This window comes from Cyprinodon variegatus, unplaced genomic scaffold, assembly GCF_000732505.1.
Source record: "Cyprinodon variegatus isolate N-32 unplaced genomic scaffold, C_variegatus-1.0 Scaffold582, whole genome shotgun sequence".
Lineage (NCBI taxonomy): Eukaryota > Metazoa > Chordata > Actinopteri > Cyprinodontiformes > Cyprinodontidae > Cyprinodon > Cyprinodon variegatus.
Genome location: NW_015151035.1, coordinates 194,596 through 217,361, shown reverse-complemented (window position 1 = coordinate 217,361; position 22,766 = coordinate 194,596). Strand labels below are relative to the sequence as shown.

The 22,766-nt window shown below is 38.1% G+C and overlaps 2 protein-coding genes across 2 annotated transcripts in view; both read left to right on the top strand.

Moving 5' to 3' along the window:
* rab11fip4 (RAB11 family interacting protein 4 (class II)) overlaps positions 1–5,685 on the top strand; it is a 49,563-nt gene extending 43,878 nt beyond the window's left edge. Inside the window, exons 12-13 of the mRNA XM_015392263.1 lie at positions 2,890–3,033; positions 5,004–5,685. Of these exons, the coding sequence (XP_015247749.1) occupies positions 2,890–3,033; positions 5,004–5,120 (261 nt within the window). The 3' untranslated portion in view covers positions 5,121–5,685. The remainder of the gene's footprint in view (positions 1–2,889; positions 3,034–5,003) is intronic.
* A 9,926-nt stretch (positions 5,686–15,611) lies between these two features.
* LOC107095891 lies at positions 15,612–21,320 on the top strand. Its single transcript, XM_015392258.1, has 3 exons — positions 15,612–16,059; positions 16,647–16,747; positions 20,677–21,320. The coding sequence occupies exons 1-3, from the start codon at positions 15,614–15,616 to the stop codon at positions 20,850–20,852; spliced, it is 723 nt and encodes a 240-aa protein (XP_015247744.1). The 5' UTR covers positions 15,612–15,613; the 3' UTR covers positions 20,853–21,320.
* Positions 21,321–22,766: the final 1,446 nt, after the last annotated feature.

Below are 22,766 nucleotides of genomic sequence, written 5' to 3'. Positions count from 1 at the left end.
GATATCAAAAAAGTACTCCAGAGTGTTGTTCAGCATGGGGGTGAGTAGAAAATGAAGGCTAATCGTGTTTTGGGTGTACTATTCCTTTAACAACTGGGGTCACTGACATGTATTTACCATTCTTGTTTAATCTCTCTTTAGCTGGTTTTACAGAGCATTGGGTCAAGCCTGCTAAACGTCAATCCCCAAAACACACCAGTCATAGACCAGAAGATTTTATTCTTTTTAAAACACCGTCTACTGTTAGAGTCCCACACTAATGTAGCTCAGATTATTACAACAAAGTATCATAAAGAAAACTTAAATACACTTCAAGTTTGAATCCCTTTTTATTGCAATGGAACTTTATAATCCACAGTTTTACTGGTGATCAATGTGTATCAGCAGTTTTTACTGACTTATATTATAAAAGTTGAATGAATTAAAACCTGAAAACTATTCACCATAGTAAAATAAACGGAGATCGATGGATTTCACTCAGTCAGCTCTTTATTTTCATGTCTTTGCAAAGGGAGAACAGTTCATCATTCAGCCCTTATGGCACAGTATTCAGTCCCGTTCTGCCTGGGCAGTGTTCGTTCCCCCTTACTTACAACAATGGAAAGCAGTCAGAGTAAAAAAAATTCCAACATTTTGGTTAACAGAAACATGTTATGAATAAACCTTGAGAAAGAATCTGGCTTGTTTTGGGAAGAAGCTATGTCTGGTCTAGAAACACACTCACACAGGAGAAATGTGTGGCCTTGCAGGTGAAACAGACTGATTGAAATCTTTTATAGTGAGTAAATAGGATAAATTAATATATGAAATAAAAGAAATTAAATTTTCCGACCACACAGCAAAGAGAGGGGAATGGAGAAAGAGTATTAGAGGGGTACAGAGCTATGGTTAAGAGTTAGAATAAGAGATGCTCTTTAAAAAGGTTGGTCTTTAGGAGTTTCCTAAAAATAGAAAGGGACGCCGCTGTTCTTGTAGCGCTTGGTAGGTCAGTCCACCAGTTTGGAACAACCCATGAAAAAAGTCTGGATTGTCCTAAGCTTGGTGTAGGCACTGCTAGACCACAATCAATTGCTGACTGGAGTGACCAAGTTGTGACATAAGCCTTTGCTAGAGGGTTCAAGTAGACAGGAGCCATACTCTGAAGCACTTTGTAGGCTAGCACCAGGGACTTGAACTTGATGCGGGCAGCCAGAGGTAACCAGTGCGGCTCAAACAGAGGGATGACATGAGACTTTTCAGGCTGATTGAAGACCAGACGCGCCACCGCGTTCTGACATCATTTATGGAATATTTCGAACATTAATGGTGAAAACCTTTTTTTTATTTATTTTTTTCTATTATCATTTTCTGCTTTCAAGCATTAAATAAAGTAAACCTTTAATGCTTTGTGACATTTTTATCTCTTCATGTAAACTGTACATGCTGGGACAAGGACTGAAACTTTGGCCCGATCCAAATATAGCCATTCTGAGCCCATAGCTCCTCTTCTTTCAAACTTTTGCAGGGGTCAACAGTAAAAATACTTTGCTTGGTATGAGAGGGAGTCTGAATCTACACACCCTCTTATATACTGGTATATGTCATCACGTGATAAAGATTAGTATAAAACTTTTTACCACATAAAGGATTGTTTTAACTTTAACATCCACCTCATTTTGGGTAATCCTCGCCCATTTTGCATACCAAAATGGAAAAGCAAATAACTTAGGAACTGTAAGCCCCAGATTACATGTGAAGTACATTATTTGAAAGCTAACACCCTCTATTTTCTAATATATAAATTAAAATTGGGAGACTAGAACACAGACCAACCTGCATCAGTACAAACATGACTCAAAGTTGGGGTTTTTTATTCTCGGAAATGATAGGTCTTTTTTGAACGGCAGTAATAAAGACATTCTTTAGAAAAGGCAGGTTTTATTGTATTATATTTGTTCTACATCATGTCAACCACAAATGCAGAAAATTTCAGACATCTAGCTATAACAGTTCTAGAGCTGTGGGGCTTTTACCTTTTGGTGTCAGCTTGGAGCTGTGCCCAATGGCTCCACCTGCTGGTAAAAATTTTACCGGTGGAGTTTTATGCATTCCCCCCTTGTTTAAGAGGCTAAAATGGAAAAATTTGGTGCAGTTTTATTTAAATAGACTGCCTAATATTGTTAATTGTCTAGTATTAATTAAATTTCTTGAATTAGAAAACTATCAACATAAAGCATCCAGCTTCTTTTCCCTGTCTCATTCCTTACTGTCTGCACTTTTCAAACAGCCTTTCTCTACTCCCCGATGTGCTGTATTCAGATTGAGCCTATTTATTAGTCTTTGTTAATGGGTCCACCTCCTGTAGGAAAGACAAACTGGCTCTCACACCTAACTGCACCTCTGTAAATGTCTGTATGTGTGTGTCCAGCAATGTCCATCCCAGGACTTTCTTCCCCCTGACTTCCATCTTCTGGTGTTGTCTGGGGCTCAGCGCTGCCCCGGGCTCACGGTAAAATTGCCTCTGTGACCTTTTGACCTCCCGATTAACAACTAATAACTCTGGAGTATAGCCACCTCTGCCAAATGTGATTGGGGTCAGAACTGCAGCTCCCTTGTTTAATGGCTCAGAGGTAAAACAAGGGAACGGCAAACTGGACTCCTGTCAGCAGTTTAAGGCGAACTTAATCATAAAGCTTTTGCAATGCAGCAGACCGTGCAGGGACACTGTTAACACACATAACCCCTGTTATATCCAGTCAGTGTTGTGTCCGCATTAGCTGTGTTTGCTGCTTGATGAGGGACCAGGCGCTGCGCCCTTGGTGTCCGTGTTAATATAGAGTAGTTTCTGGTTTTCTAAGCATGGGTCGTACTCTAACCTTTTCTTCCTGTCTTTCTCTACGCTTATTTTAGGAAACCCAGAAGCTGAGGGAGCAAAATGAAGACCTGAACGGCCAGATCCTCAGCCTCAGCCTGTACGAAGCCAAGAACCTGTTTGCCACACAGACCAAGGCTCAGTCTCTAGCTGCTGAGATAGACAACGCCTCCAGAGATCAGGTGAAACTTCAGTCTAGATATTATTTCTGAATACAAAGAAGATCAGCAACTCTTAAATGCACCTACTGTAATAGATTCCCATTGTTTTCCATTTATTTTTACCTGCTAGGTTGCTCTCATGCTGTAGTTGACCCTTGGTACCATTAGTGCAAATAATTTAAATCTAATTAAGTCGTGTTTTCTTAAAATTTGTGCATTTTTCCTTTATTTGAGGAGGTAAGTGAGACACTTTGCCAATGGAAAAAGACAGTTTACATTTGAATTAGAAAAAAACAATTGCATATTATTTAATTATTATTATTTAACTTATTTTAAGAGTAAAAAAAAATCTAATTCCATTGGCAAATCATCTCATTTACCTTCTCGAATTAAGGCTAATTACACTTAATTTAAGGCATTTTTGCTTACGTCAAGATTGTTTTTGCAGAATGTTACATTGAGCTCTATTTTAAACTATTCAGTAGAGCAAATAAGCTAATAATTTTTTCTTTTTATAATGGACATGTTTGTTTTTAGAGAATATGACTGTAAATCTTCATCTTAACTTGAACTCTATGGACTTTTAGGATTCATTTAAGATGCAGTAAAATGTAGCTCTTGTCATTATATATAAACCCTGCTGGTAGTAGCCATGTAAGATAATAATGGCGTTGGTAACAGGGTTATTTTATCAGTAAAAGAGTATTTAATTAATATTAAAATATCAAAAAAAAAATTTAAGTTGCTTTAATTGCAATCTAATGCCGCATGTGACTTTAACTCGATCCATCAAAGTGACTTTTCATGAGTGCAGTCTCTCTGTTGCAGGAGGGATTTTTTTCTGTGCAGCTTAGATACAGGCATCCGATTGGTCGAGGGGACGTAAAGTGGGCGGGTGTTCAGCACGCAATGGTGGTTAACACAGAGAGGAGATGAATAAGTTGATGGCAGATCTTAGACTTAGACAACTTTTATTGTCATTTTGTATACATAGAGTGTATACAAAATGAAATTTTGTTTTGTACATCTCTTATGACCTTTCCATGATTTAAAGTGCAGCAGTGATCAAATGTAAACAGTGTGGGAGAAAAAAGACATGGTGCAAAAAAACAGCCGTGCATCAGAACTAACTGGTACAAGCAGCAAAAATGAAGCAGCAGACGCGATTTTGCTGCTCTTGCTGCGTCCGGTGTGAAGGTAGCATTAGGCCCTGCCTCAGATGCGTCAGGATGCACTGCTCCTGCTGCTCTAGTTGTGTTGCAGGACCTTCTGATGCACCTTGATGCACGTCAATCGTAGACTTTGCATGTAAACCAGCTGCTTCTGCTGCTCAAAGTGTTTGCGGTGTAAACGCAGCATAAGGTTCCTAATACTGGATATTACAAAGAACATGTGCAGCATATAAATGCAGTAAAGCAGCATCCACACATCCTAAAAGAAGGCTAAGTGTGAAACAGCTTTATGTTCTGGTCAGTCAAGGTGTTTACACCAGAATATGCAGCGTATTTACACTACGTATACTGCTCCTGTTAAGGTGAAGTTTTAATTTCAGACACATATAGGCTCCTGATTGGCAATGAATAAACAGAAAACAGGACATTCTGTGTCATTTTAACTGAGCTCTCTGCTTTTCCTGTCAGCGAGCAGAAGGAAATAATTTCCTCTACTCTTTCCAGAAGATAATTCAAAACAAATTTTCATTTCTGTGCACTCAGCAGTTCTGTGTAGTTGTGACAAGCAAATAAACTAAAAAAATGTGAAATCTAATCATGTGGTCAAAGTATAGGACATTGAAACATTTCCTATAGCAGAGACTGCAGCGACTTTTAGAAAACAAATAGCATCACACATGAGATGCAAGATATTCTCTGGATCTCCAAACCTAAAGAATAAAATGAAGGGACCTTTCCTTGCCAACATCTTTAGGTAATATCTATAAATAATTGATTTGGTCATATTTAGAAGTGTTTTATGTACATGTTTCTCCACAGTTAATGGAAGCCCTGAAGGAGCAGGAGGACATCAACATATGTCTGCGGCAGTACATGGACAAGATCATTCTGTCCATCCTGGACCACAACCCCTCCATTCTGGAGATAAAGAACTAGCAGACGCTTGACACGGATGAAAATCCATCACTCTGAATCTGAGATAGTTCCAGCTATCTGCTCCGGGCATCGCTACAGGAAGAAAAAAAGATAACCGAACTCCTGTAACTGGACCTGCTTTGCCAGCTGCTGTTTGCTCAGAAGACTTTCTCTCCCCATAGACTGAAATTCAGAGCTAAATTCCAGGGATTCTTCCCAGGGAGCGAATGCTAAACAACAGACGGTTATGCAAATGTGACCATTTGTGTCATACTGCACTGTTTTCATACTCTGCTGCTTTGTTCAGTTGTTGTTGTCACAACTTTTGTTTTTTGGTAATTTTGCAAGCTGGTAGCTTCTAACCAGGAATAACCTGCTTTTAGGATTGACTCAATCAGGCAGGGGAGCACACTGGAGTTAATCTGAAGATACTAGAAAAGCCTAACAAAATCTCCCCGTCGTGGGATAATTGCTGTATTACTGACAGATGGTGGGTCAGATTTCAGAAATAAAATAGTGGCAATAAGACGGCTACCCTGAGTGAGACGGACATGAAGGCAGCCTCGTTGTTGCCTGACCTGTGTATAAGAGAGGAGTAAGAACAGAAATGAAAAGCAGCAGAAACCCAACAACAATTTCTTCTGAGATAAAAGGAGATAACTGCACAAAATAAAAAAAAAATTGGTCAAGCATGTATTATAAAAAGATTAAGAAATGAGGAAAAAGGGCTCAAAGAAAGGAAAGAATGACTGTTATTGTAAGTTAATACAAATAATGTTGAAAGGGTTGGAAAGTTTGGTCTCCACATACTGCAAAAGAAAAGTATTTTTGTGAAATCAGTGAAAGGTACTGAAGATGATTTAAAAAAAAAGAATTTTTTTTTAATCTTACCACGTCTTCCATAACTAAAGAAAAACTTTGCATCCATGTCAATCAGAATAATGGACCTTAGTTGGCTCAGAGGTGTTTGGTTGATTGATGGAAGATGTAGCCAAGGAATGTCTCTGAACTGTAGAGTAAAACCTGAGCTGGGAAACAAAAAAAAAATGATTCCCACCTGGTACCCAAGCAATGTTGCACAGGAAAGTTTTGATATGAATGTCGGGATGTGTGATGGAGTTAAGTCCAAACGATTGATTTACAAACCAGACATGAGCATGCACAGCAGACTGGATCAGCAATCTCATTACCAACTTTCTAGCTACAGATTTTACATAACGCCCTAATTTACTCCGTGCAACTAATAAACTGATGTAAATATAATGAATGTAGGACTTAATGTTTCACTTCCTGTGTGGCCAAAAGGGCATTCGTAATGTAATTCTCTTTCATTGGTTAGGACATGTTTTAACACCTATGTACAGTGTTTGGTACTGTATCAAGGAGTGATTTAAAGGGATAGCTTCTAACTTTTGAAATGAGATTCCTGGGAAAATTCTACAGGCGGCTTATCTTTCAGCTGCAGCTCTTCCTCCTCCAGACTGATCACACCCGGAGACCAGTGCTAACAGCTTTACTCCAGCGTTGTGCAGTTGCTATTTTACAAACCTTTAAATGTTTTAAATGTTTATCTTGGGCATTTTTTTGTTTGTTTGTTTAGCTGGAAAACTGAGAAAGAATCCAGCACACCACTGGGACCTTATTGTGTGAAACACAGACTGAGAACAAAATGTGTACACTAATGCATTTCTACTCTGACTAAATTACTAACTGAAATGTGGTTAAAAAACAACAACAACAACTTTATCTATTTTTTTAATAACCTTACTGTGCTTTAATTGTTTAATTCCAAGTATGTGTTTCACACTGAAAATTCAACAATGCTGCACAGGCCTTTACTTAAAACAAAGAAAAAACACACCGTTTAAAGGTTTATAAAAGCATTATCACAAATCGATTTTAAGATTTTGGTTTTATTTAAAAGGTTACTAAAATCTGACCTGAGCAGCCAGACTGATTTAAGACGTTCACAGCATATTAGTCTGGAAGGGATTGAGTAGAGCTGAATTTTAAAGTTGGGAATCAGTTTTATAACCAATCAGATAAAAATGGATGTGATGCTAAAAAGATATATTAAAAAAAAGAAAGAAATGCTCTTAAAGGTTTTGAAATTTTAAGGGCATTATTAAAACATTGCCCCATTGCAGCTGCGATCTTAACTGTTATGGTTACAGAAAAGCACTGTTGCATTATGGGCCTGCCGTCTGCGCTCTGATTGGTCTGGTCTGGTCTGTCAGTATTGAGTTACCCCAGACTGACTTACGCAGTCTGGCTGACAAGGCTATTTTTAAAAAATCGGCTGTGTTCTTGGCTATCCTGCTAGCCATTAGCCGCCAGGACCAAAATTATTATGATTTTACCACCTGAAAACCCCTGGAGGGTTACTGCAGGTAGAATAATAATACCTGTTCAGATCCTTAGGCAGGAACTCACTTCAAACTTTCTGAGGTATCCCTTTAATGTAAAGGAGGAACAATCAAACTGCTGTATTAGCCAATTCTCATAAACTTGAGTTTTGCTTCCTTGCACAAAACAACCTTTTTTTTTTTTTTTTTTCCTTTTGCACGGCTCACATCTTTCTCTGTCTGTGCCTTCTGAGGACATTTTTCACGATGTACTCGATAAAGACTTTCCCAAGGTACTCTCTGGTTTCCGTCAGACATGTTTCTGGTTTGTAAATGTACTTGAACAGTAATCATTTGTATTGATGTGCCACTTACCACTCTTTTTAAGACTGGTAGGAAAACACCGAATTTTCTACAGTTTTCTCAAAAGAAGAACCAGCTTGTTGCCTCGATGTTTTGTTGGATGTATAGCACAATGCTTTGTATGGTACTTAAACTGCCGCCTGTTTTGTCAGTGTAGTGATTTTTTTTTTAACTTGGTAGCTTTTTAAAGAAAAAATGTTTGTTAGTTTTTTTTCTGTTCACTTCTTTTCACTTTGCTTTAAATCGGCTTTTTGTATGGTCGTGAACTGTCTTCCTAGTTCAACTGTGAGCATTATGAGCAATATTAACTTATTCCAAATACTGGCTCATCGAATTTTTTAATACCTGCTTGTGCCATCCTCAGTTAGAGTAAAATCCAATACAACATCAAGCTGTAAAACTGAAGTCTGGTTGCTGTTAAACCTCTATTAGGGCTACTAATTGGGGTAACTATCTTTGCAATAAAAATGTTCAGGCTGTGATAATGCCTCATGAGATTTTTATCACTAGACAGTTGGGCTGCAAATAACTTTTTTATACTAATCGACTAATCTGTCGATTTTTATTTGGAATAATCAGTGACTCGTTCAATAGCTAAAGGGCTTCAATGAAGATGTGATATAGAATTTAAATAGGGTAAAGCTGAACAAAAGGGGGTTTTCATTTAAAATGCAGAATGTTAATATATTTTTTTGTACAATTTTGATTTATTACTCCTCTGAAAGTGTTGTTTTTGCAGCTAATAGCATTAAGGTCTCTATACTCAGGTTAACAACTAGGGGTGGGTATTGGCAAAGAAGTCATGATTCGATTCGAATCACGATTCATATGCCACGATGCGATTCTATCATGATGCATCATGATACTTGAAATATTGCGATGCATTGCGATATTTTCACGGAACACTGTAAGAAAAAGATACAGCCCTTACCAGTGGCTGACTGGCTGGGTGTGATCTGGATCGTGTCTTCAATTGATACATAATTGAAAGCAACTGAATTCATACATCGCTGTATTTATTGAAACAACTTTAGGAGGTGTTTCCATCAAAACAAATACTGGACACAAATATTACTATTACTGGCGTGGACACACTGACAAAAAGATCTTAGGATTCCTCAAACTTAAAATAACAAAATAAGGATAATTAGTACGTTTAGTCCTTTAAACCAATGAAATGAAAACATTAAAATGTATGACACATTTCCCCTTTTGCAAATGACGTGCGTCATATCAGTTTCATTTTTACCTTCTTTGTTTTTAAAGCCAAAATGCATCCAAGCATCTGACTTGAAATCTGATGGAACCGCGGGGCGAATTTTCAGTGTCCTCCATGTTTTATTTCATATGACTCGTCGCAGTATCCCATGGCTGGACATGCTTGTGACACAAGTCAGCGGGCGTCAACACATCCGCAGCGCCATCTGCTGGACTGGAAGTTGTATTCCACTTGGTTTGGCTGATGTGCGCCAGCCATTAATGTATTTTATTTGTTCATTTTTTTTTTTCTTAATAATCGATTCTTGCCTTGAAGAATCGATGCAGTAGATCACAAAAATTAGAATCGCGATGCATCTTCATGACGATTATTTTGCACACCCTTATTAACAACTGCTAAATGAGTTGCTGTTCTTTCACTTATTAATCACAGTTCATTGTTTTAGTCCTACTGGATAGCTTCAGCTTTCGCTGCCAAGGTCTTTGTCCCAATTGAAACCTGAAATACTGCTGCTGCGTTCTCAGTTACCCCAACCACACATTTATATTCAGTGTGAATTCATGATGCCTGGAGCTTCCAATCAGGACCCTTGCTGGTTGCATTAGTAATGTCTCACTGCATGCTACAAACAGCTCAGTACAGAAAGTCCTAGGAGGAGTTTATTGCTTTGCAAAGCCAAAAAAAATGCATCCAAAAAAAAGCAAAGGCCTCAAATGGTCCTATAGACGCAGCCTAAAGCAGAGCTCACTAGTTTTAAGTGGATGTGGCTACAGCACCTGCACTGGAAAAAATTGTCATTGTTTCTTAAAATCAGTGCATTTGTTCTTGGTTTTGAGGAGGTAAAAGAGACATTTTGCCAATGGAACAAGACAATTTACATTTAAAATAAGAAAACACAATTACATTGTCTTATGTGCATGTTATCTATCTTTTTTTAGGAGTAAAAATACTAATTCTATTGGCAAACGACCTCATTTACCTACTCAAATACTCAAAGGGTAAATACACTTTATTTAAGAAAGTTTTACTTATTTCTAGATTGTTTTTCCAGTGTGTTGGCGGGTAGGGGGAAACCATCAGCAACTGTCACCAGATTCCTACACTGGAAAAAAACAAAATCTAGATAAGTCATTTTTTTCTTAAAATAGCTGCATTTTTTCTTGGATTGAGGAGGTTAGAGAAACATTTTGCCAATGGAACAAGACAATTTAACTTTAAAATAAGAAAACACAATTGCATTGTCTTATTTCAAGTGCATATTATCTAATTATCCTATTTTAAGAGTTAAAATACTAAATTCATTGGCAAACTATCTCATTTACCTGCTCAAATTAATGGTAAATACACTTAATTTAAGACATTTTTACTTATGTCTAGGTCGTTTTTCCAGTGTAGAAGGCGGCTGGTAGGAAACCTTCGAATGACTGACAGCAGCGCTGAGGTTGCCACGATAAGAAACATGAAACATGAACTCAGTGTCTGAAATTTAAGCTTTGACAGGTAAAGATCCCAAACCACAAGGAAAGTCAGCTCAGCTTTGCCCAAAACTCCAGTAAATATGCCAAAGAAATTTCTAGATTCTGTTCCAAGGGTTTTTACAAATTATCTATTGATAAAGTAATTTTTATGAAAAAAAATGCTGAAGTCTTTGTACATTTTCTGCCAATTTTGATTTAGACATACATCAAATGTTAAGTAATGACTTTTATCGCCTAAAGATCTCCAAAGTATTTTCTTTCACTCAGTTTTCGTATTATATTTGTCTGAAATGGTCAACTTGAGATTTAATGCAGTAGATGGTTGATCAGCTGACACCCTGAAGAGAGCACGAGGAAGCTGGAAGTAATTAAAGCCTCAAACATGATTGTTTTATTCTGTTTGGACCGACTCAGTTTTATGTCAGAGTGGAAACGCGCTAAATCAAAATGACATGCATTTCCATTCTTCAGTGTAGAGATCAGAGGTAAAGAGAGAAGAAATGAAGTGTGCTCTGCTGCATAACAGCTAAAATTATGCTTTTCTATGTCCTAAAGATGGTTATTATTAAGTTGATAAATAATGCTGAGTCTGCTGTATCTAGGGATTTATGAGACAGCAATTATAGCTTTAAAAACATGAACTCTAGGATAGAAGCATGCTCCAAACTCCTGATTCTTTAAGAAAGTGTACGTCATGGTTCATTATTATGATTTCCTTCATTGTAAGTCATAAAGACCCAATTTTGCAGATTAAAACTCATATAATAAGTTTGGTTTCCCTCCAAATACAGAAGATTGTGGGGTTTTAAAAAGGCTCGTCTTAAACATTTTTCTAAAACATTGTAGAAGATTTTTTTGTTGGACATCCGAAATATTGTTTCATGTAAGACTGTAGAAGGTTTTCAACGTTTTAAGAGTGGTTTATAATAAGAGTGTCCATCGTTGAAGGAGCTGTGGGGGTTGAACACGGCTCAGGTGGAAGAATCTTTTAAAAGATTGATAAAAACGAAAAGCTCTTTTAGAGGACAGCCCTAAAAGTTTATTACAAGCCATGTAGGGTCACAGCAAAGGTGAGGAAGATGGTGGTGCTCTGGTCAGATCAGGTCAAAGTTAAACTTTGTATGGTGGAAAGTAAACATAACATGTCACCCTGTACACTACAGTCCTAGAGTTTAACATTGTAAACATGTAACTGTAGCATCAGGCCATGGCTGTTTTCCTCCAGTAGAGTCAATAAAGATGATCAGAGCTCATGAGAGGAGTAAAAACCTAAATCTAGTTGAAAGTCCTTGCAAGGGTCACGATTTCAAATATATATTTTGACCAATCTGGCCAAATATCCATTGTGAATAAAGAAAAGGCTACATTTTCAGTCTAGATTTGAAAAACTGTTAGAGACCTACTCTAAAAAGTTGTAGCTGTAATAACAGATAAGGACGGTTTGTACACGCTGTTGACTACAGGTTTTTATCTGCATGTCATCGCACATCACATTTTGGCAGTACATTGTTTTGGTCTTCCACATAAAAATTTCTCTAAAATTTCATTAATTTTGCCCTTAAAAAAAATACACATTCAAACAATTTAAATACAAAGCACTCTGAGGTTTTTTCACAGGGACGAAGAAAGGTGCAATCTGAAACGCAGAGCTGTGGTACATATAGCTCTTAAAATGATACCGGATTGCTTTAGTTTTGGATGTATGTTCAAAGATCAGAAAGCTGGAATAGCAGCACATCGAAGTGAAACCAGACCAAATGTGTTCCCTTAAACTAGTCAACTTAAATATACAGTCGACTTTAGAATCTAATTCCTTCCTTATTTAGATTGAAAGTCTTGTTCTAAGAGGGGTTCCTGAATGTACAAGTAAAATTAAAAGTTGATAGACAAGGACATTTTGAAAGATGTGGATTTTTAAGGACCATTAAAACACATAATCTCTTTTCAAGCGTAAATCAGCGATTATCTAAATAACCTTATTTCCCTCAGTGGAGTAATATGATTTTGGAATCACTTCTCGTTTTACTTAGACTGACTTAGACTTGGGCAAACTTTATTGTAATTCTGTATACACAGAGTGTATACAAAACGAAATTTCGTTGCATACATCTTTTCAACAGTGAATGAGCAGCTTAGCAGTGAAATGAACATTTATATTTATAAATGCAGCAGTGATCAAAATGATCAGGAGGAAGTTTTACTAATGCTGATAAAGATTCTCAGTCATCCAGTTTATAGTCATTCCATAAAAGTTCAAAGAAATCCACTGGACTTGGTTTTCAAGATTTGAAGATGTTTCGCCACCTCTCCAGGAACCTTTCTCACATTTAAATTGAGAAAGCTTCCTTGAGAGGTGGCGAAACGTCTTAAGGCCCATTCATACCTCACGTTTGGCCTGCACGTCCGTATTTCTGTCCGTACGTTCTATCCGTTGACTCCTTCATACCTCCGTCCGTTGAGGTGCGCAATAACCCGTATTTCCTCTAGGTGGCAGTGCTGGGCGCCAATGATTCGTCATTGATCAAAACATGGCGATGGTCCAAGACCTGATTCTGTTGCATTCTAACCTTCTTTGTGATTTTGTTGACATTTTGTACTAAAAACTCAATAGCGCCCCCACCGTTTCCGGTAGTATTGCTCCGTATTGATCCGTTTCGTCCGTAAGCGTAAGCTCCCAATTTTCGTGTCAAAGTACGGACGAAATCGACGGTTAGAACGTATGAAACACTCCACACGTATCCGTATCCGTCTTTTACGTGAGGTATGAATGGGCCTTTAACTTGAACTTTTACGGACAGGTTTACTAATGTTTTACCCACGGGGCGTGTTTTGTACAGTTAAATGGAACACAAAATGCTTTAGAAAGACTGGAATTAAAACTGACAAAAAAGTTAAAAAAGTAAAAAGTAAATAAATACAGCATGCAAACATCACAGAATAAGAGAGTTAATCAAATGACAGTAATTATATGACTAAAATAAAAGATGAAAAACACAAATGAAGAAACACAAAAGGAAAAAGCAAAAAAAAGGAAATGCGTAGATATGAACAATGTAACAACTCTAAAGTCCCAGACAACAAAAATGTTTCCAAAATCTGAGAAAGCACAAAAAAACAAAGATAAACACAATAAAATTAAAATAAATAAACTGAAACAAACAGAAAAATAACCAAAGGAATAAACCAAGATTGATAATAACAATAATGATAATTATTTGATAGAAGTGCTGAAATTCAAGAAAAGGAACTATGAAATTAATTTTGTTTCCCCTCGTGGTTTGGCGCCACCTACCGGTCACTTTAATCTTGCTCACCTGCCTGCCGCTCGGTGCCGCTCTGGGGTCAGCAGGCCGTCCGCGGCTTCAGCAAGGTAAGAAGTCAAATCAGGTGGAGACAGCTGTCAATATAAATCATCAATCTTTATTTTATCTCTTTGTTGGTTGTTTCCTATTGTTTAAGTCGCGCGATGGAGCTCAGTGAGCTGGTTATGGCGGTAACTGCCACAGTATACCGCGACTGACCGCCGCCGGTTAATTAGAGGCTAAGGTTAGCTGCTAATGGAGGCGTTAATTAGAGGCTAAGGTTAGCTGCTAATGGAGGCTACTGACATCGGCAGGTCGGGGTCACTCTGAAATAAACTCAACTTCTATTCATTTAAAATTAAAGTGCAGTTTTTTCACAGATAAAACTGAGGTAAAGAGTTTTTTTTTTAACTTCTAGTTCGACCGATACGATAAATATGAACATCATTACATTTTTGACCTGATTGATAAAATATGGCAGGCCGTTTTGACATTTATTAGAAGTGCTGTCCTCTCTTTTGTTTCATTTGTAGATCTCAAAAATAAGATTCTTCCTGGTCAAAACTACATTTTTACTTGTCAGAGCTTAACAGCTTATCCTAAATTACATTGTTTGCCAGCAACAATTACATTTCAGGATGCAAAAAATATAATTGTACTAGTAAGAATAAACTTTCAGATACATCTTTGCAAGTTTTAGGTGGCCATTTTGACATTTATTAGCTTGACTAAATATATATTTCAGATGTCTCAAAAGCATTTATTTCTAGTCAAAATGAACATTTCAAATATGTAAAATAACCTTTTTTCCTATCTAAAATAAACATTTAAGATATCTTAAATGTAATTCTTATTAGTGCAAATGACGTCAAGGTTCTCATTCATGTGTATTGGGCTTTTACTTCCAGACATCTAAAATAAACATTCTTCCTACCTAAAACCGAATTCTGATGAGGATGAAATCTGATCTCAGATCTCAATAATAAAGTTACTGCTAGTCACAATTACAATTTCAGATATCAAAAATGAATCAATTGAGTCAATTATTGACATCAAAAATCTATTTTTACTAACAGAAATATAATTGCTGATATCAACTCTTGATATATGACTAGTTGAATTGGAATTTCAGATATCTACATTTTAATAATGCCTATCCAAATGCAGTTTTTATTAGATTTTATTTATTTTATTTTGACTAACATTGAAAAAAATAATAGGCCTGGTTTCAACATAAAATAGTCAGGCTGACTTGTCCCCTTTCTATCAGAGATGGCACTAAAGCTTTCTACCTTGTCACAATTACAATTTTCCTAGTCAGAATTTTATTATAGATATCACTAATTACTTTTCCACCAGTAGAAATTGAATTTTAGGTAACCTGTAATCTAATTTGTACTAGTAAAAACTAAATTCCAGATATCTACAAATCTTTAATTTATTTAAGTGGCCGTTTTAACATATATTTGCTTTACTGGATATGTATTCAGATATCGTTAATAGTACTCCCCCTATCTAAAATGAACATTTTAGATTTCTGAAATGTAATTCTTACTATTACAAATGACATTACTTTTCCCCATTCATGTGGATTTGGCCGTTACTTTCAGCTATCCGAAATTACATTTAAAATAAACATTCTGGATGTCTAAAAATGAGTTGCAGATCTCTGTTATCCAGATATGATGAATGAAGAAAACATTGCAGATATCTAAATAATTTTTAATCAAGATAGAGTAGCTGCTAAAATGTTTATGGGTGTTATGCATGCTGTGTAATGAGCCCTTTAACTGTGACAGGTGACGCCATGCCTCATTGTAAGTTCAGCTACGAGTACATGCGGAGGGAAGCTCATCACAACGCCGCCAAGGCCGAGGATGTGCTCAATGCTCACATTCCTGACGCAGGTTGGATTAACAGGTCTGACCCACAACATGGAGCCAATGAGAACACCAAGGTCGGCCCGGTGGACCGCCCAGATCCACCACAAGTAATCAGCAGTTATTTTAACTGTGGCCACAATGACAACGGGACTAAAGTGGTGTCTGCAAAGAACGCCCTATTTTCCCCACTCACTGATGGTACCCCGGCTGGAAGGCTCAGAGGTGCAGATGTTCCGGGCAGCGCCAAGGCCGACGGTGATGCCAGGTTGGGTGCCGTCGCTCCATTCTGTAACTCTGAACAATCAGCTCAACATCCTGCATCCAACAAGAAAAAAAGAAGAAATAAATATTTCAGGAACAAGAAGAAAAGGTGAGCCATCTGCATCCTTAATTGCTGTAGCGCACATTTATCGCTGAGTCTTTTAGTCCAGTCTCCAAAACAGCCTGCGACCCAAAAAATGACATTGCAACAGAATGGTGTCCCCTAAAAAAAAGATAACTACTTCCCTTTATATTTATTTATACATATAAATTTACTATATTAATTCTTAATTGTAATAGTTTTTTTTTTTTTTTTTATAAAATTAGGTGCAGATGAATGCAGAATCAGTGAGAAAGAAGCACTTTAAACTGAGCCAGGAGGACTTTGTCTTCTACAAAAATGGCAGCGACAGTTTAATGAATGATGTCATTATTCGTGGCTATGTGAAATGAAGGGGGAAAAAAGATGTTTAAACCTGTTTTTCCTTTAAAGTGCATAGTGCTCTCACAGTTTCCAGTTTTACCTGATAACAGAATTCGGTTCCATTGGATTTAAATTCCTCTGCTCCTCTGACTGAAGATTTTCTAGGATTATTGTGGCAGAAAAATGTTTTACCTCCATAATCTGACCTTTAAAGAGAGCATAGATTATTATTTAATCTAATAGCATCTTTAATTTTGATTTTTTTTTTATAGAGTTAAGGACACAGCCAATCCAAGGAGAGATACTCCACCCCCGATGCTGCTGAAGGAGGAGGAGGACTGGGAGGAAGAGTATATAGTGACCACACCTTATGGTAAAACAGCAGACTTGTTATAAACTTTAGAATCCAGGCCTACATCACTACTGATTGTTCACAGGGAATAAAGAAAGTGTGGCTTTAAGTCAAAGGAGTCACCACCCGGCTACATGCAACACTGGTTATGGGATTATATTTTGCAAAGAATAGTATGCAAAGGTAGGCTTCCTTTAGGGTATTTGTCCCTCTTAATTTGTAGCGTACCTTCTGAAGCAGAGCGGAGCCTTTTTACTCAATGCCATGTTTCCTACACTTTCTGGATAGAATGAAAAGCACTTAAATCTCAATCTGCCAGACTTATCAATTATTTTAAGTGTAATTGTGTTTATTTTAGTTCATTTAGGATAATTTTTTTATGATAAAACCTACAAACTGAAAGATGGAATATGAAATTGAATCGTTCTGCTCACAAAATTGAAAAAATCACTACTTCCATGTAGGGTTGGGCGATGTATCGAATATACTCGATGTGTCTGGAGTTTCCCCACACTCGATAGTTAAAATGACTCTATCCTAACCGTCACGTACAAATTTACATTAAGGCGTCTGGATCTATTTCACTGCGAGTTTAATTTTTCCCACACACTTTCATGCATCATAAACCCCTTCCTACAAGCAGTATTATTTTCTGCACAGCACACACACACTACAGCAACCGGAAAATGAAATATGGTGACAGCAGGTGTTTCAGCTAAGCAATATATGGCAGTGGTTTGGATTTCACACCGTGGAAGTTCGAACAAAAGGCGCTAATTTGTAAGACGTGTCACAAAATATTGCTGCAAAAGGTAGGAATACAAATTTATTCTTCCGCCTAAAAAGTCATCCACTGCAATAGTGAAGAATGTTGTAAACTTCGCATATCAGCACTAGGGCTGGGTATTGTTCAAAAATTTTCGGTTCCGGTACCGATACCGATACCTTCACTTCGATACCGGTTCCTGAACGATACTTTTTTCGATACCAGTTTTATAATATCAATTCGAAGAAAAAGAAAATTACACAACATAAAAAAGTACAAATCTTGAGTTTTATTTTACGCTCTGATTTTTCCATTTACATTTTTCCTCTTACATTAAAAAAAAAAAAAAATCAGTGTCTAATATTCACTGTTACATTGGGAGGACCTTTTTACTTAGCAGTTTTCCTTTAGAAAAATTAACATGTCTGCTTTATCAGGAGACAAACAAGCCCGTTGAATGGGATCCTGTTGACAGCGCACCGCTGGTATGTGGGGGTCTGAGCGGCTCTGACAGAAATATTGGAAGGCAGGATGAACTGACTGCACTGATTAAGTTTTCAGGTGGATTTTCCCACTTAAAAACATGATAAAACTACTTTATTCCCACTGATCACAGTAAATATAGCTGCAAGGCAGAGAAAGGAGAATAGCTCCGCTCAACGCGCGTCAGAGCCACTTTTGCACCGCGCAGCCAGAGCAGCAAAGCTGCTTCAGCCGCGCGTCAGAACTAACTGGTACAAGCAGCAAAAACGAAGCAGCAGACGCAATTTTGCTGCTCTTGCTGCGTCCGGTGTGAAAGCAGCATGATTCACTCCGCTCTGGCTTTGCTCTGCCCACGGGCTGCTGAGAGCGCCGGCTGCGGTCCGCTCTTCTTGCAGTCAAACACCGAGCAACTTTCTGCTCTTAAATTATTTCCGTGCACGATGTATTGCATTGCGCACTGTTCGCATTAGTCTTAATAAAGTGAAGCCGCACTTTTGACCTGGGGGGCATTTTAAAGGGGTTCCATGACGCTGCAACCAGTTCACAACAGATACACATGAACCCTGGCTGTAGGCGGGACCACCTGTGTATTTTTCCTGGATGACGCAATCACGTTAGGTGTTACAGCCAATCACCGAAACTTGGTACCGAAAGACGAGGCATGTTTCGATACTCTGTAGAACCGAAGCATTTTCGGTCGGTACCATCAAAGAACCGATGTACGGTACCCAGCCCTAATCAGCACTTAGAGCTGGGGGAAAAACCCGATTTTTTTTTTACCGTTATCGTCATTCACTACGATAACCTGCGACAAATTTCCCATTTCAATAAAAGAAATAAACTTAATTTTGCCGTTCTGCCTGTGTGCGCTGGTGGCTCATTCCTTCCCCTTTTAAGACGTAGGGAAACGGCTGTTCCAACCTTTGCATTTCTGAATACTGAATAATGAATATAGTAAATTTGATTGATTGTTTATCATGAGGGCGGGGTTGTTGTGGCGGAAAGTTCGCAAGCAAGTTTGATTGTGGCCGGTGTCTTGGAAGCATCTTGCTAACCAGTTAGTAACCTAGTGCTAGTAGGCATTTTTTTAGTAAAGTACAATGTATGGCCGTACGCATACGCTTGAAGACTCAGCCTAGCACAAATAGTTACCTGATTCCAGTCAGAATCTGGTAAAGGAAATATTAAAATTGTCTTATACAACATCAGTACCTCGAGCATTAGACAGCAGATATGTTACATGTGTTTAAATACGTTCTTGAACAGTAAAGCTCCATGTGAAAATGTAACTCGAAGTAAGAAAGTTCATAAGATATTAGAGTTCATAGGGTTGATATTTATATACTGATTGAAAATAAGTATGTGACACAAATAGGGTTGGGAATTGAAAAGATTTTCACGATTCCGATTCCCTTTTCGATTCTATGAAACGATTCGATTCTTAATCGATTCTTTTTTCGATTCCAATTTGGGGGAAAAAGGAGAACAAACAGTTTGATTATCAGAATCAACTTTGTTTACTTAACTATTGCACAATCTTACAAACTCAACAAGATCAAGATGTCCACAGGAAATGTGAAACTGGAGTAACATCTGTGTTTAAATGAAAAATGAATACAAGAACAAACTTAATAACCAACAATGTCTATTAAAAAATGATGGGATAATAACCTATTTTAAATAACAAAAAATACTAATTATAAAACAGTAGTAGGGAAATTAACAGTTCTTTTGCAGAAAGATGAGCATATCTGCTTTTTCTGGAAGGATACGGGATCTTTCAGGGCTTAAGGTGTCTCTAGCCGTGGAGAACACCCTCTCAGATGGGGTGGAGGAAGCCTGCACACAGAGGTAGTTTTCAGCCAGTCCAGATAGCAAGGGCAGCGTATCTTGCTTGTTCCACCACCACAGTGTGGCGCTATCCCTGCAGGGGATGGAGGGCAAGCTTTTATAGAGCTGGATTTCCTGATCTACCCTCTGGGCTAAGGAAAGACGGGGCTTTGATTCACAAAGTGACCGCAGCTCGTTGTCTTCCTCCTCGAATAGTTCTTCCAACTTGCGTAACTTGCGTAAGTTGCGTAACTTACGTAAAAAACGTGACGTAAGTCGTGCTCCCCAGAGCCGGCGCTCTCGGCTCTGGTGCTGCGGGAATCGAAAAAAGAATCGTTCAGTGAGCTGCCAAACGATGCCATGGAATCGGAAAATACGGAACCGGTTCTGAACAGGAACCGGTTTTCGATTCCCATCCCTAGACACAAAGTTAGATGTTGGAGGAATAAAATTTAGACCATTTCATCCAGACAGAACTCCTGTCAGCCAGCTAATTTATGATCCAGGAATAGTTGATCGATCAGAAGCGGAATCAAAAAAACAAAATTGTTCAAAGACGAACAATGCCCAGTGCTACTAATCAGTCATAATGTTATGATTGCTTTAACATAACTCTCATCGTGCGTCAGTATTCTGCAATGTTTTGGAAGAGAAAGTCCCACTTTGTCAGTGTGTCGTCCTCCATTGTGTCCGACCTTGCCTTAATGGGTGTACGGTGGCCTGTTTGAATGACACTACATGGATGATAAGGCATGTGTGGTTATAGTTTGTAACCTCGATGCTTTAGCTGATCAGTAAAGACAAACGCTGTTGAAATAATGAGATCATAACCTTCTAATCAGGGCTGACTGGATCCCTGCTCCTTCCACAGGTCCAGAAGACATGCTCCACTTCGCTCTGCACGACCTGATACTTTATTACAGCGACCCGGCCGACCTGCCAGCGACGGCTACTTACCGCCCTGCAGTGCACCACCCACCCCGTATGCCCTGGTGCTGCAGCAACGCTCCGGTTGAACCGCTGCAGTTTGCAGACGCTGAGGAGTAAGCCAGCTCTTTCAGACGATATAACGGATGTTCAGGAAAACCTTGTTGCTTTACAGAGAATTTGTCACATAGGCTGAGTTTTTTTTATTCTAAAAGTTGGGCCTCAGTTTTATAAATGAAAAGGTAAGTATTCGAGCACCTAACATGTTTATTGTCTTAAAGGTCATAAGTTGTAAAACAGCATCTAAGTTTTATCATAGAATTTATTTGACCGTTTTAATTCTTTATGTTTATTTCCTTCTGGTGTTTGATGTCTAGCAGACTTTTCTTGCTCTGCCGTACTTTGTTTATGTATTTTTAATATGATTTTAATTGGTTTGTATGAAACACCCAAAATCGGACGAGCATTGTTGAAGATGGCTGTTTGGAGAAGAATGATCAGTTGTATTGTTTATAAAATAGCACATGTTCATTGAACCCACATATAAAGTTTGTATCTTAATTTAACAGCCACAGGAGCGTCAATGTTACAGCAGTAATGCATTTTAGAGCATTTCTGCTTATCTGTAAGATGCTTTTCATTTCTGGGACACAATAAATCCGATTCTCTTAAAACCTTTTTCTGTCTCTTTTGTCTTCACACAGTTTTTTATTTTTATTTTTTATGGTTATAAGCAGAGTTTCCTCCTCGTTGTGATCAAATATGTTACACAATTGGACACAAACATTTAAAATGTGAACAGAATCGTCGGGCTTCTTAAACTTCTCTTCTTTTTCCCAGATGTTGCTGCGGTGTGCTGAAACTCATGTTGAAAGGCTTTTATTGTGAAATTTCATATGTTTGCGTAAAGCATCTTTCTTTTTGGTTTTACCACTATGAGCCTTTTTGGTCGTGGTTGATTTATCAGTACAGAAGATCAATGTTTTGATCTTTAACCTGTTTGGTTTAGTTCTGACTTTAGACATGAAGCTTGATCATGTGTTTTTTTTTTTTTTTTTTTATCCACTAAACTGCTGATTGAGCTCCACATATAACAGGTTTAGGAAGCTCAAGGGACAAGATGATGCAGAACCAATAGTGTCAACCTTTTCCTCATACAATCCTGTGTCCAGGTGTCCCAAACATTCTAATCTTTACCCAGGTCCCATCCAGTCCAGTTCTTGCATGTGCTGCAAAATATCAGTTTGTTCTCAATGTTTTTTCCTAAATGAAGCCCTGCTTAATACAAGGACAACTTCTAATAGTCTCCACCTCAAATATGTCTATCATTTCCCAGCAAGCTCTGCACTGGAGGCAACTTGACCCTTAAATGTAGATCGTCTTTAGAAGACATTAGTTCGACTTTAATCAGATCTCTCTTCAAATCAACCTAGACATGAAGGAAGCTTTAATCTGCAGAAAATAAGAATCATATCTGTTTCAAAGCTTTTTGCCCCAACTGTTAGTGAACAAAGGACTGGTTAAGTTTTTTTTTTTTTTTTAGAATCTTTATTTCATTAATTGTATTCAAACAAAACAATTGAACTTAAAAACAATCCTGAATGAAAGGAAGCAGAAGGAACAATCTTATCATATCTGCTCTCTTTACCTAAAGCTTCAAAATGAACAGAAATCTGTCCTCCAAAACTGAAATACACATTTTAACATTTGACATCCATCCATTTTCTGACATGCTTCTCCCTGCTGGGGTCGTGAGGGGTGTTGGTGCCTATCTCCAGCTGTCTACGGGTGAGAGGCGGGGTCCACCCTGGACAGGTCACACATGATCACACCGAAGGAGAATTCAGAGTAGACAATTAACCTAACAGGCATGTTTTTTGGGGGGGGGACTTGGGGAGGAAGCTGGAGTACCTGGAGAGAACCCACACATGCTCAGGGAGAACATGCAACCTCCATGCCAAAAGACCCCAGGTTGGAAATCAAACCCGGAACCAGGCAGCAGTGCTATCCACTGTTCCACTGAGCATATTTGAC